General features: G+C 41.4%; 1 protein-coding gene across 1 annotated transcript in view; it reads left to right on the top strand.

Moving 5' to 3' along the window:
* Nucleotides 1-656: 656 nt before the first annotated feature.
* lhfpl7 (LHFPL tetraspan subfamily member 7) overlaps nucleotides 657-13,527 on the top strand; it is a 109,788-nt gene continuing 96,917 nt past the window's right edge. Inside the window, exon 1 of the mRNA XM_079355578.1 lies at nucleotides 657-1,630. Within this exon, the coding sequence (XP_079211704.1) occupies nucleotides 1,268-1,630 (363 nt within the window). The 5' untranslated portion in view covers nucleotides 657-1,267. The remainder of the gene's footprint in view (nucleotides 1,631-13,527) is intronic.

The following is a 13,527-nucleotide window of genomic DNA, read 5'->3' as shown; positions in this document are numbered from 1 at the left end:
CAATTTTGTCTTACAAAGGCTGCTACCGATAATATTAAGCCCTACAACAAATAACAGATGAGGGTCATTACTTTTTTATTTGAGACAAACAGTTTGGCCATAGAGGGACATTTTAACTGTATCTCTGTATGCATGCATGTATGTATGTGTGTGTGAATGTGTGTAGGTATATATATGTATAATATGTATGTATATGTACTAGTAGACATAGCTAAATAATATAGTGATAGTTGAGCATGGCAGAACAACAGACTAAAATACTATACAGCTATGTAAAAAAGATTAATACTTAAAGAATATTGTGACTGTTCCTGCAATGATGGCTAAAGTATGAGATATAAAAACTGATATAACAGAATAAAATGCATGCATGAGTACTGCATGAAGACCAAAATAAAGCATTAGGCGGCTAAGGTTCATGGCATAAGGTAAAAAATAAGAAGCTACATGAAGGTTATTGGCTAAATAATGTTTTAAAGGCAATAGCATATTCCAGTTTAGTTTTGCATACAAATTCTAGGTACTCAACAAAAGACAAGAAAAAAATATGTAGGCTACTTCAAAAATTCCCTCTTAGATGGGAAATTGCTAAAAAAAAACAAAAAACAATAGTGATTTTAGATTGAGAAGAGCTCTTAGAGAACAATGACAAATTAAGAGTGATAAAATATTCCTCATAGCTATAAAACAAACCAAGAAAAATCAGTGTGGTGCCCTTCAAGGTTTCATTTGTCATAGTGTGTATTTCTCGCCGTGCCTCTTTGATTTCATTTTGAAAATCCGACCCGGAAGTTGTCACGTTAACCTTTGGTGGCTTGACGTGGTCCATCCGCACTCTCTTTGAAACGCAAAGTGCGCCGTGGTCCGTGTTGAGGTAGAGCAAGTGCCAGGAGAAGAGCACAAGAGTGAGGCGGCTGTGGGACATGTCTCTGTTTTTGTTTGGGACCGCTGGTTCGCTGGTATGATCACTGCGCACACAGGTTTGGGTGTGACAAACATCTTGCACGTGCGCGTGTGGGTCAGATTTTGGGCATTTTACAGACTGAGTGGAGGCGCGCGCGAGTGACTTGACTTTATGATAGGCAATTCCAACACTTCTCCTGCAGATGTGGTTTGGATGTTTTCTTTCTGATTTTTCTCCGCAGACCAGATGTTTTGGACACATTCGCACTGCGGATGTCCAGTCTTTTTTTTTTTTTTTTTTTGCGGATGTAGCGCTGATGAGGGCGTAAAGTTGAAGTCTTCCTCCTGAAGGTGTGAGCTCCAAATGCATTCGCTCCTGGGCCGGGAGAAGAAAGAAGAAGAAGCCGGGTTTGGGATTGATCTGGGTCTGTCTCCGGGCTTTGTGCCCCACGCTTCCACCATGTTCAGCTGTGTGGGCTGCTTCTGGGTGCTCCTCTCCTCCGCTCTGGTCGCCGTCTGCAGCTTCAGCTTCATCTCCCCTGCCTGGATTGTTAAGGATCAGTTAAGGACCAGTAACCATCACCACCATCACAGCAGCAGCAACAACAAGGACTCCGTCAGCTTCGGACTTCTGTGGCACTGCTCGGAGTCTATGGATCACATCTTCCGCTGCTACACCTTCGGGGGTCTGGTCAAATTCGCAGAGATCCCTTCTAGCTCCTGGCAGGTAGTTACCTAAAACACACAAACACACGCACATACACCCCCCACCCCCCCCCCCCCCCCCACCCAATGCCGGCCACTTGTGGGTTAGTGTCTCTGACTGGAGCATGTCGGGCATGAAGTAGGACAGGGCTTTATGGGAGCCAGGAAAGAGTGGGTAAGATGAACAAAAAAAAGAATAAATCTGAGCAAATCATCAAGCAGATTTAATTACTGCTCTAAATCAAGTCAATTATACCCGATCGCAGGAAATTGCTCCTAATTTGAGACATTTAATCAAGAAAGTTGATTAGGCACCTAATTACCATTAATTTAGGATTTATATAACATAGAATAGGAGTTCAAATGACTTTTGTGATGTCAATGCTCATCCATCAGCTTTTATCCCATTTGTCAACAGAAGTTTGTTTTGACTTTTTAGATAGGCCTATTTTGAAAATTCTGGTGGCAGACGATAAAATAAATGTGGGAGAGACTTTGTCAGTATAGCTTCTCAAAGTAAGACTTACTGCAATATGCTGAACTTACGACGACTAAAGAGAGACATATTTTGGTAATAAGAAGTTGTTTAAACTACTTTATAAAGAACATTAAAGTGACAGTGTTTATTTCAAGAGATGTTTGAAGTATTTTTACCACATAAATGTTGGAAAAAAGTTATTTTTCTCGTTGGATCAGGATGCAATTGTACTGCAGCTGAACAAGCAGCTGTGTAATGTGATTCAACTGCAGGTTGAATTGCATGTAGTTTGCTACTCCCCAGCACCCACAAAAAATAGTGACTCCTTTTGATGAAACTTTACTTACATGCCTCACGCACCATACTAAAGGTTGTGACAGCAAACTGAAAAATGTACTGTTGCTCCGATGTTCCCCTTGGGTCAGTTTTCACCAAAACACATTTAAGATGATGTAGTGCATTTCAACCAGAACAAATGATGCATTGATCTTTTAAGGTGTTGTCACACAGAGTGACATCTGTAGCACAGCAAGGCACACACGCATCAGAGCTGTGAGAGTGGACCTGCAGGATGCTCATTGATCAATGCTCCACAACCTACATAGGAAACCTTTCAAGGTATTTCAAGTGAATTTTTTGCAGCATTCTGCAAATCCTGATGCAAATACATTCACAATTTTACAGAACGCAACCTTTTAAAATGATATTTGTTGGAAGACGTCTTGGGCTTTGACTTTAGTCATGGTTGTTTGAGTAAATACAGTCGGCCTTGTTTGAGGATTTTAATTTGGGACGCTTTTAATTCATGCATGTGTTGCAGTAATTTCATTCTTTACTACAGGCAGGCTCTTTTTAGACCCTTGAATCCTTGCATCCGATACTGAAAATCTTAAAAAATAAAAAAAAGCCGCTACAGTATACAAGCCAACTCTGGAGTTATGATTAATGTATGAAGCTGAATTAGCATTTGAAAGGGAGATATTAATAAGTGGCTGCTTGTGTTGTGTGATTGTAGCGGAGGTATCTGCAAAGAAGGCTTTCTTTTTATTCAGGGAGGCACAGGTCTCGACTCTGCAGAGGCTGATAGGAGCACAGAAAAAAATCTCAGTATGTTTACATCCCCTCATTTATATTCAGACATAAACCACTGCATGCTCTGCACTGAACTAAAGTGTGTTTAAGGCTAATTCAGCTGAAATCAGTCCTCATTTAGTTAGCCGGCTGTCAGTGAGTCAATTAGTGGCTTCAGTTATGAGCTTCTCTTGGAGTCAGTTAGTGAGAGTGAGGCTGATGGAGCTGACAGAGCTGCTTTAACACACACACACACACACACACACACACACACACACACACACACACACACACACACACACACACACACACACACAGAGCTACAAATGTTATTACTGCAGTGAACCCCTGCACACCGGCCTGCTCACACAGCCATTAATAAAGGTGAAGGGGCCATTAAGTTTTCATCAGAGCCACTTTATTTCTCCACCACTCCTCACTCATGTACACGTCGTTCTGCTGATGCCTTTCATTATAAACCTGTCAACAACCAGCGCACAGAAACACAAACCTGTACAGTAGGCATGCTTATACATAATGACTCCTGATAATCCTGTCCAAGAATAACGTTGAGCATAAAACAAACACTAACACAACCAACATATTCTTATAGATTTGTACATTTTATGAACGTGATGACAGATATAATTTTTGTGTATGGTTTGGCATCATTCTTATCTAGCAGCAGACAACAAGTGGCAAGCTCTGGTGCTAAAAAATGCCAATGTTAAAGTACAAGATCTTGCAGTTCGTCAAGTGTCCGCTGAGAGGCTTGCTGCAGATACACCTGATATGAAATTAGTCTGATCAGCGGATATCTTAATCAGTACACTGTATGGGGGTGAATTTTTTGGTAGCTCACCTATTTTGATTAAGAATAAATCTGTCCTGTGGCTCAGCTGGTAGGTTGTCTCAGGAACGGGAGGTTGGTGGTTTGATTCTTGCTTTCGGGGGAAGACACCTAACCACAAGCTGCTCCCTGCTTTGTCGGCTTTGTATGATTGTGAACCAACTGGATTAGTTACTTCTTGATAGACAATTAACAAAGCAGCCTCTGCCATCAGTATGTGAATGTTGTAGGTGGGACATGCAGTGCAAAAACGCTTTGAGTTATCAGAAAACTATGCAGTAAAAGCGCTATACAAGCTCAAGTCCATTGACCATTCATTCACAATAAGGCACATGGGTGACCTGATTGAAGGCAGTGCGGTTTAATGGTTTGTCAAGAGAAGAGGTCTAAAGCTTAACTCAGCTCCAGCTCCTTAATTGTAGTAAGGCTTACAGAAAGTTAAGCTGAGCCAGCATTTCCTAATGGCGACCACGCCGACGGGACTCCTAAGACCCCTGCGGCAACAGATGACATCATGCAGGCTTCTTTTGTTTATATTTAGTCTACGGCTGTAAACCTATGAAAGAGCTAAGCTAATTTTAGTTTAACCTTGGCTAACAGGCTCAGCCCATCCTGTTTTTTTGTCCACTAAAGAGTGTTGGAGATACCCTAAACTTTTAACACAACTTAATGGTCATGACCAGTTTATTTTAGCTTAACTTTCAATTCAGGCTAAATACATTTCAGAATCAATTTGGGGTTTGAAAGCAATATGATCTGAAATTTGTCAGCCTTGTCCAGAACTACGCTCTATGCTAGCAGAGAACTCCATGTTCATCTTTGCTAGCAGGTCTAAACAGAGTTGTTCGTGGCAGCCATAATAAATCTTAGAGCTTTGTTGGCTGCATGTTTTTTTAACAGAAGAAACAGGTCTTTCTTTTTTTAGGCAAATCAATTATGATACTTGATAAGTAAATTAATTAGCTTGAACTTGCTAAAACAACAGCTTAGCCTACTGTACATCAAAGGAATACTTGATGGTGCTGTACAGTAGCCTACAGCATGAGCTCAGTCATCTATATTGTTCTCTGTGTCTGTGTTAGAAGAAAAAGACTACTATCATTGTACACTGAGCTATGTGGTCTTCATCAGAGGAGAACAGTGTTCTCTTGGCTCACTCTGAAAAGGCAAGCTGAGCCTTGCGGACACTGTAAGGGAACCTGAGGGGGGGAAATATGTGAAAGAGGAGGCTCCCTTAGAGGGTGGCCTACTTGTACGTTCTGTTGTCTTTTTCTTCTGTCACTATTTGTTGTAAACAGGCTTTAGCTTTGCCGGTTCTGCCTTGCTGTACTGCTGGTGTTCTGACACAAGACATCTGGTGGCGTCGCCAGCTTAGCAGGGGGCTGCCGGACTCAACTCAACAACTCATCTTATTGGCCTTTACACTGTGTTCATGCTTAATGTAAATGTTCGGGATTCCCATCTGTGTATGTGAGCACCCATACACTTTCTGTTAATAGATTGCATGTAACTAGGCAATCACAGTGACTCTGTACAAACTAGCATACTCCAGCTTCTATATGACCTATTTCAGAAACCTGCTCTCTCGCTGACCTTATTGTTGCTGAGAGCACAATGGCTATGTTGAAGACAGGTTTTGCTACTGCTAAACTTTTTTCAGGATGTCAATTGTTATTGATGAAATTTAAACTTAAAGTATATTAAATATTTAAAATAATCAAACTATAACAAATCAAATCCCCTGCTAATCCATTCAACAGATCATCTTAACCTGTGTCAGATCAGAACAAAATATCCATATCCATGTTTTCTTAAAAAAAGGTCTTTGAAGTAAGTATGTGTTAAAGTATTTTTTTTTTCACTTCATCAGTGCAGCTCAGCACATTTATCTTTTTGCAACAGGAAACTTTGCCCGGTGGTTTTCCACATAAATTATTCCTTCTATTACTTCTGCTTGTTCCTGTCCGGTCATGTGATGCTCCAGCAGAGCAGATTTAGATCAGTGCTGGTGAGTGAGCATGCATGTGTACACTGCCACATTTGCACACTTTCGTGTGTGTAGAACTGAGTGAAAGTGTGAAAGCGTACTCGTGTGCATGCATGCTGTGGGGACTAGGTAGAACATGTCAATAGAGGAGGTGCTTAAGCTGCTGCTAGCTAAATTGTGCAGGAGGAGGAGGGTGCCTGCTAGAAAACACTTTTTTCCTAAACTTGTTAACAGCCTCCGTGCTTCCAGCAGCTTCACAGCACCGAACACTGGAGCAGGATTAGCTTGGCCTGTTTAGTTATCGTCCAAGAGCTAAGACAAACATAACTGTAAGAGTGTGTGTGTTCAAGAGGTGGTGTATCTGGGTGCTGTTTTTGTTGTTTTGCCATTTAAGTTTGGCTTCGCATACATGCCTGGTGTATGTCGAGGTCTCCTAAATGTATCCTAAATGAGTCGTGGCCGAGCTCCAGGAGCTCTGATTGGAAAATGTCTGCGCTCGTCCCTGTCTTTTCTCCTCATGTGCAGAAAATGGCAGCATGTCAAGAAGAGATTGTGGGGAAAAAAAGGATGTGATTGGCTTCCGTCAAGCCCGTGTTGTCTTTCCCATGTGCCAACAAGATGAATTATAGACGTTACTGGAGATGTTTCACCATGCCTAATTGCCAGCAGCCTATGAAGAACACTTACTGGTGCATAAACCCTGCTGGATGCTCCAAATGTCATTTCACCACTCACTGAGCCAGAACTAGTTTAAAGTAGAGAGATAACTCATTTAATGAAAGTCACTTCTGATTCTTTGTCTGGCTTCTGCTCAGCCTTTGTCTCTGTCGTCCTTCATTAGAAGACGTCTTGCTGTGAACAAATTGACAGGGAAAAGCGTGTTACTTCTATGTTTATTATGTGTAAATGTTATCTTACATTCAAATCTGTCCAAGAGCATTTCATATTAACAATCTTCAACACAATGGGATTTACGTTTTCCAATTAACACCTTTCATTACAGGGATATAACAAAGTTTATACAGTAAAACTAGTTTTGACTGTCTGCAGATTAAAGCAGCAAATGACTAAATATAAGCTCCAAATATATACCTTAAATAAGACAGGAGACAAGAGTCATATCACCCCTGTTTGATTGAAGGTTACTGCAAACAGAAAACGATTACTCAGGTAAAAATCTATCAGACATTTTTTGGCATAAAATAAGTAGGTCTTAAATTTGACCTCATGTAATGCATTTACAGAAGTGGATTAACCTTTGAGTCAGATGAGACAGTTGAGAGACCGTAGAGAATCACACGAGTATCCAGGTCATCAGCTCTGATGTTTAAAGAGGACAATATTTCATTCTCTCGATTTTATCAATTTAATTCTGTTCTTCTAGTTTAAGAATGTTTTAAGGTGTTGCTTTCCCTCCTTGCAAATCAAGGAAAAGAAAAGCAAATATTAATATCCCCAGGCAGGGAGTTTTTTTTCTTTACACAATAACTGTCCAATAATTTTGTGCAAGAATCCCTCCAAAGAGTCTAATTTGAATTCTTTCATCTTTGTCTTTGAAGTCATCCAACTGTCTTCAGCTAAACCCAGCCACATTGACTTTGAACATAGTTTAAAGGAACACAATCAAAAATGAAAAAAACACATTTTGAGCAGGGCTCCACAGTGCAGTGGTTATAGTGCTATTTGCCTCACAGCTACAACGTTCCTAGTTTGACTCAGTGGTCAGAAGGTGTAGACCTTGAGCATGACACGTGAGCTGCTCCTGCTACTTCATCATCAACGTGTAAAGGTATATGAAGGGGATTAGTTAAGACTAACACTTTACGTATCAGCCTGTGCCATCAGTGTATGAATGTGAAGGTGTGGCCTGTGTGTAAAAGCTCTTTGAGTAGTCAGAAGTCTAAAAAAAGCACTATTCAAGCTCAAGGCCGTTTACTAAAGGGGCCCGGATGTCCAACAGTACACAGAGAAATATTCCCAAGGTAGTCAATGTATTCCCTGCCTCTTGCTGACAAATAGACTATCTTACAGACTAGCAGAGGGCTGTGAAATGTGAGCAGAAAGCCAACATCTCGTCCTTGATGCAGACTGGAGTCTCTCCTCAGATTTACTGTAGCTGTAAAGCTTCTCTCTGCCTCTTATAGCCTCTCTGCTGTGATGCTAATGTGGAGCCTCTGCGGTGAAAGCCATTTGTGTGGAAGTGTGTCTGCCTGTTATAAATGATGTCTAATGCACATTTCGTACCCCACTCACCCGATGGGGAGTCAGAGAGTTTCATGAGAAACAAAAGGCGGACTGAATTTCCGCCTTTTTTTTCCCTGCCGACCTCGTTCGGCGCACAGCATCGTGCACAGGGTTTGAACAGACGCACGCTCTGAACACACGCAGGTACGATTAGACAATCTCAGGTTGACGTTATACACACAGACAGGCACACACACACACACACACACTAATAACACTATTACAAATGGGCACAGTGATGTACAGACACACATACATAAAATGATTCTCCCACCTCTCGGAGGGCGATCAAAAGAGACATTGATGTGATGTGATGTGCCGTGGCTCTTCATGTCAGAATTGATGCACTAATTAGAGGATCAGGGAGAGTTACTGAGAGACTTTGATGGAGGAGGAGAACATTGTAGAACCAGTGACTTTTAAAAGAAAGGGAAATGGTGGCATAAAGCAATCTAAATCGGGGATTGTTGAGACATTTACTGAGATAGCAATGATGATTCTCAGACATTTTTACAGTTTTTTTTTTTGTTAGAACTACGACTGAAGAAAGTTGATTTCCACTGAAAAATAGAAAAAAAAAAGGGAATGGTTTTTCCATAAAATCTCTTGCTGTGAGCCTCCACAAATCCCACTTTTAACAGACTCACTATTAAAATGAGGCTGCATCCACTCAAACCAACTCGCTGTTCACTGCACAAAGCTTCCATCATCCTCACTCACTTTGAGAAGTAAACTCAAGTCAGTTTCCTTTCAGCTGATCTCATGAAGAGACTCCCACCTGTAATGTTGCTATTGCCTGCATCAGTCTATTCCTCGCTCTGCTCTGCCGTGACCTTTAGTTCAGCTTCGATGTTGTCGTTCACTTACCTGCGAACGGAGACTGAAAAGAGCAAAGAGGACATGCAGCACGATGGAGGGAGGTCAGGAGTCGTGTTTTACTACCCTCTCTCCCGTCGAGCTGTTTGTCGGATGGCTGAGTTAGAGTGATTCTAACGCGTCGTCTTTCTGCTGCTGTTTTATGATACAAACACATCCTCGGACCCCCTGGATCACCCTGATGTAAATTAGTGCTGTTTTGTGTTCACCTTGACTTAAATCAGGAACATAAACAGAGTCAGAGTAACTACAGTGTGGAGGAGGAGGGAGGACTGCAGAAGGAGAGAGAGAGAGAGAGAGAGAGAGATGTTTGGTCCTTTGACTGCAAGTCTTGCGTGAAATGTGGTGTGCTGACTTATTATCATACAGTGCATGTTGGCTTCAAGGCCGCCGTCTGACTGCTGACAAAACGAATGGGAGGCAGAGTGTACACAGACGACCCATTTGAAGTGATAGATTTGGGTTTGAATGAGCCATTTGGCATCCTGATCCATGTTTTTTTTTTTTCTCCCCCATCACAAACCATTATTTGCTTTTTTGTTCCTCTTGTTTCAACTGAAGACCTCAATACTGTCACTTAATATAATTTGACTGCAACGTGAGTTACAATTTGAGGTTGAGGTCTGAAGTTATGCGAGTCTTCTGCCTCTTTTAAAAGCAGTTTGTCAACTCTTTTGGATTTCTTTTGAAGGCACTTTAAAAGATTGTGGCTCTCCAGTTTTCTACCATCCAGGCAGCTGCTGCCGATAGTTTATTTGTCTCATTGCAGTAAGAATCAACTTGGCAAATTTAATCCATATATTATATAATTATATAATTTTATTCTTCAGTGATATATATATTTTTTAAAAAACCGAATTTCCCCTCGCGGGATTAATAAAGTATATGAAAAAAAAAGAAAAGAAAAAAATGCTGTTGTTATATGGAAATAGCAGCAGGCACTGTCTGCAGGTCTCCCGTGAAAAAGAGGTTTTTAACCTCAGCAAGACTTTTCCTGGATATATAATGGTTAAATAAAAAAAAATTAAACAAAGCCGACACATTTCTTAAACACCAGCTTGTCCTCGAGATTCAAATTCAGGACCACATGAAGTAGCTCATTCAGGCAATTCTTTCTCTAATCTCACTTTAAAATCTGGCACGTCAGAGTGTCCTTGAACACTTTTCCAACTCAGGAAAGCTCCAACTCTCTACAGGTTCATTTAAAAGCTGTTTTCAGAAGAAATACAAATCATTGACAGGCAGGAAAGGACAAAATCACTCCATTTTGAGCTGAGAATGGTTTAGAAAATGGTTGGCAGGAACGGTTTAAATGCTGGATGTGTTGTGCAGTCAATTCAGTTTAAGGAGCAGCAGCTTTGTAGCCCTTTGAAGCCCGAACATCACTGCAGACAGAATCAGAAAGACACAATCTCAGATATCTAACATATCCAATATGTGACCAAGTTTACACAGAACAGTATAACAGAAGCAGCAACCTCTGGTGTTGAAAAATAAAGCTGATGCAGAAGTGTAAAATCCTGCAGTTTGTCAGTTGTCTGCTTGAAGTTCGCTGCAGAAACCCCGCAAGTCACATACACATCACACTCACAAAAGCTGTTTTTACAGCCAAACTTAAAATATTTACAGCCTGTTTATAAAAATAAAAATAAGTTGGTGTGATTAGCCCATGTCTTAATCGGCACAAAGTGGGCTGTGGTTGTCGGAGGGTTCTCCTCTAACTCATCTGTTTTGATGTAATGAAAGATAAGTATTGTTCACATTAATGTGACCATCGTCGATGAGACTCCAAAGACACCTGCAGTTACCTTTCATGTTTTACAGTCTATGAAAAGGACAGTGGAAGTAGACACAGACTGACCCTGTATTTCATTTGTTGTGGAATTTTTTCCATTACCAAAGAGTGAAAATAAAGAGTGAGAAGATCTATTCAAAAAGGAACCCCAAGATCGATCTGGTCTCAGTGAACATTTATTCGAAGGCAAGATAAGCGTTCGAAGACCCCTCTCTCACACGGTGAGGAGAGAAAGAGGCCCCGAGAAAAGGCAAACATGAAAACTTATACATTTCCATCACATTACACAGATCACTCCCCCATCACGCCACATAGAGACACTGCCCACCTGGCAGGGCACCATCTATCCCCTAGTGTGAGAGAAGACACTACATGACTATTTACCATCTCCCAAGGCTGAGAAGGAGCTGGAGTCCAGTGAGAAAGAGTCTGGGTGACTCTTCCCACATCTACAGAGTGGGAGAAACAGAATAAAGGGAACGAAATGATGGGAAACAAAACACCCAATATGCTGTGCATGTAGTGTTCTAAGACATTTCAGATACATTTTATATGACAGATTCTGTGAGACCTTCGTACAACACATATCGTACACATGGAGTAAAATTTTCCATAACATATTTCATTGGCTTCTGTTCTAAAATACTTCCAAGTTATTTAAAAAATGACATTTTTAATTTCTGTATTTGAGAAGCTGCTTTCTGTCCCTCAGCCCCCCCCCCCCCCCCCCTTCCATGCAGTAGAGTCAGACTTGTTGATAGGGTAGGTATAGGGCGAGGGGTCAACTCTGCATACGGGAGAGGAATGGAAGGCGCAGAGGAGCGGCTGTCTGGAATGATGGATAGATCAGGTGTTTTAAAGGGGAGGAGGAGGAGGAGGAGGAGGAGGAGAGAGTTTTGCATTTGTACCGGTCTAGACAAAGCGAGGAGGAGAAGGATTTATGATCTCATCAGCTGTGATGGATGGATGTTTCCTGCAATGTATGACCATTTCTTCTGACTGCTACCTTTTTTTTTTTACATCTCGTGTATTTGATTCTCTCACATCAGAGAAGCAGCGATGGTCAAAAATATCCTCCCATGTCATCAAAGGGGAGATGTTTTTGCTAACGTTGGCTGTGCTCCCAGCAGAGGCAAATGTGTTGACACTGTGAGCGTTCATCTCGTTTTTTTGAATTATACTCTTTGCTTTGGAGATATTTAAGAGCCTATGATCAGCAGTTGCAGGTAGACACAGCGAGCCATCTGACTGATAGAAGGGGGGGGGGGGGGGGGGGGGGGGCGGCGGCGGTGTATCGGAGCGCTGTTTCATGCTGAGTCAGCGTGCTCCGCGAGGGCGCCGTCCATTTGTTAAGTCGGCTGTCACTTCCTCTGCCCTCTCTGTGGATCCTGCGGGTAGTTTATGTATTGATTTAACAGCGAGCCTTTCTCCATTTTTTAACATAAACGATGGCTCACTCAGCCCGATGCACTGAAGACTGTTGTAGCCACCTCCATCAGTATTCAAAGCACACAGGCTGCAGGTAAAAGAGAGTAACAGGTAATTCTCTTTAATACAGTAAATTCACCTCTACTCGACATCTAAAAGGCAGCATTATATAGAGGAAAGATGCTAGAAGGAGAGGAGACACAAGTTGGATTTTTGTGATACTCCACTGCGTCTGGAGATAGTTTTTCTGCTCCACTTCTTGGCTTCTTGCAAATCCGCAAACATCAAAACATAAAGCTCCAGGGATGCAGCCAAACATAACTCTACTTCTGTTGGATCCCGGGGCGAGCCTCGCAGATTCACAGCAGAAAATCCACAAGTCCCATGTGTGTAGATTTATTCCGAGCTTTATGAAGGGAGATGTCGCCGAGTTTGTGCTTTGAAATGTCTTATTCTTGTAGACATTGTAGACATGCAAGACATTAAAAAATTAGCTTTTTGGGGTGACTTGTTTAGTTTTCAGGGTCACGGAGGAGTTGAATTGCATCCTCGGGTTTTCTGATCTTTTCACGGGGAGTTTGGTGTCAAACCAGAGGCAAAAGATTTTCCTCCTCTCTGTCTGAGACGGCAGGAATAAGCAGACTTTGAGTGGGACACATTTATTATTCAATGCACAGTTTATATTTAGAGTCTGAACTGCTATGTATTTTATTATTAACATGTATGTACTTTCTGTTTTATTTGATTGTGTAGCAGTACTGTTTCAAATACTGTGAGTATATCTTGTAGCGTAATGTCTTTTCATCTGTTTATACAACCCACCTCATAACCCACCTTACCTTACACCGAGAGACGATCTGTAGCTCTAACCTGGAGTGCAGGGTTCGGACATGAGACCCATGTTAGAGTCCTCTGTGAAGCAAAATATGTTTTGTCGCTTGAAGCACAGCTTATGTCCCGAAACCCAACAAGAGCTCAGCGTTGCCTGTATTCCTTGATTAAAAAGAACGAAAGAAAAAAGACTCTTTACGTACTTTAAAACAGACCACAGCACAAGTTTGGAGGAAAAAAAAGTGATTAAAAGACAATGAGTACAGATCAAACCATGTTTTAGAAAATTAGAAAACAAAATAAAAACAATACAAGATAGATTAACATGGACAAAACCACAGCTTTAAGAGGAAGAAATA

Source organism: Symphodus melops (genome assembly GCF_947650265.1).
Source record: "Symphodus melops genome assembly, chromosome: 11".
Taxonomy (NCBI): domain Eukaryota; kingdom Metazoa; phylum Chordata; class Actinopteri; order Labriformes; family Labridae; genus Symphodus; species Symphodus melops.
Note: the sequence above shows the minus strand (reverse complement) of the source record. Positions and strands in the feature narration are given on the sequence as shown.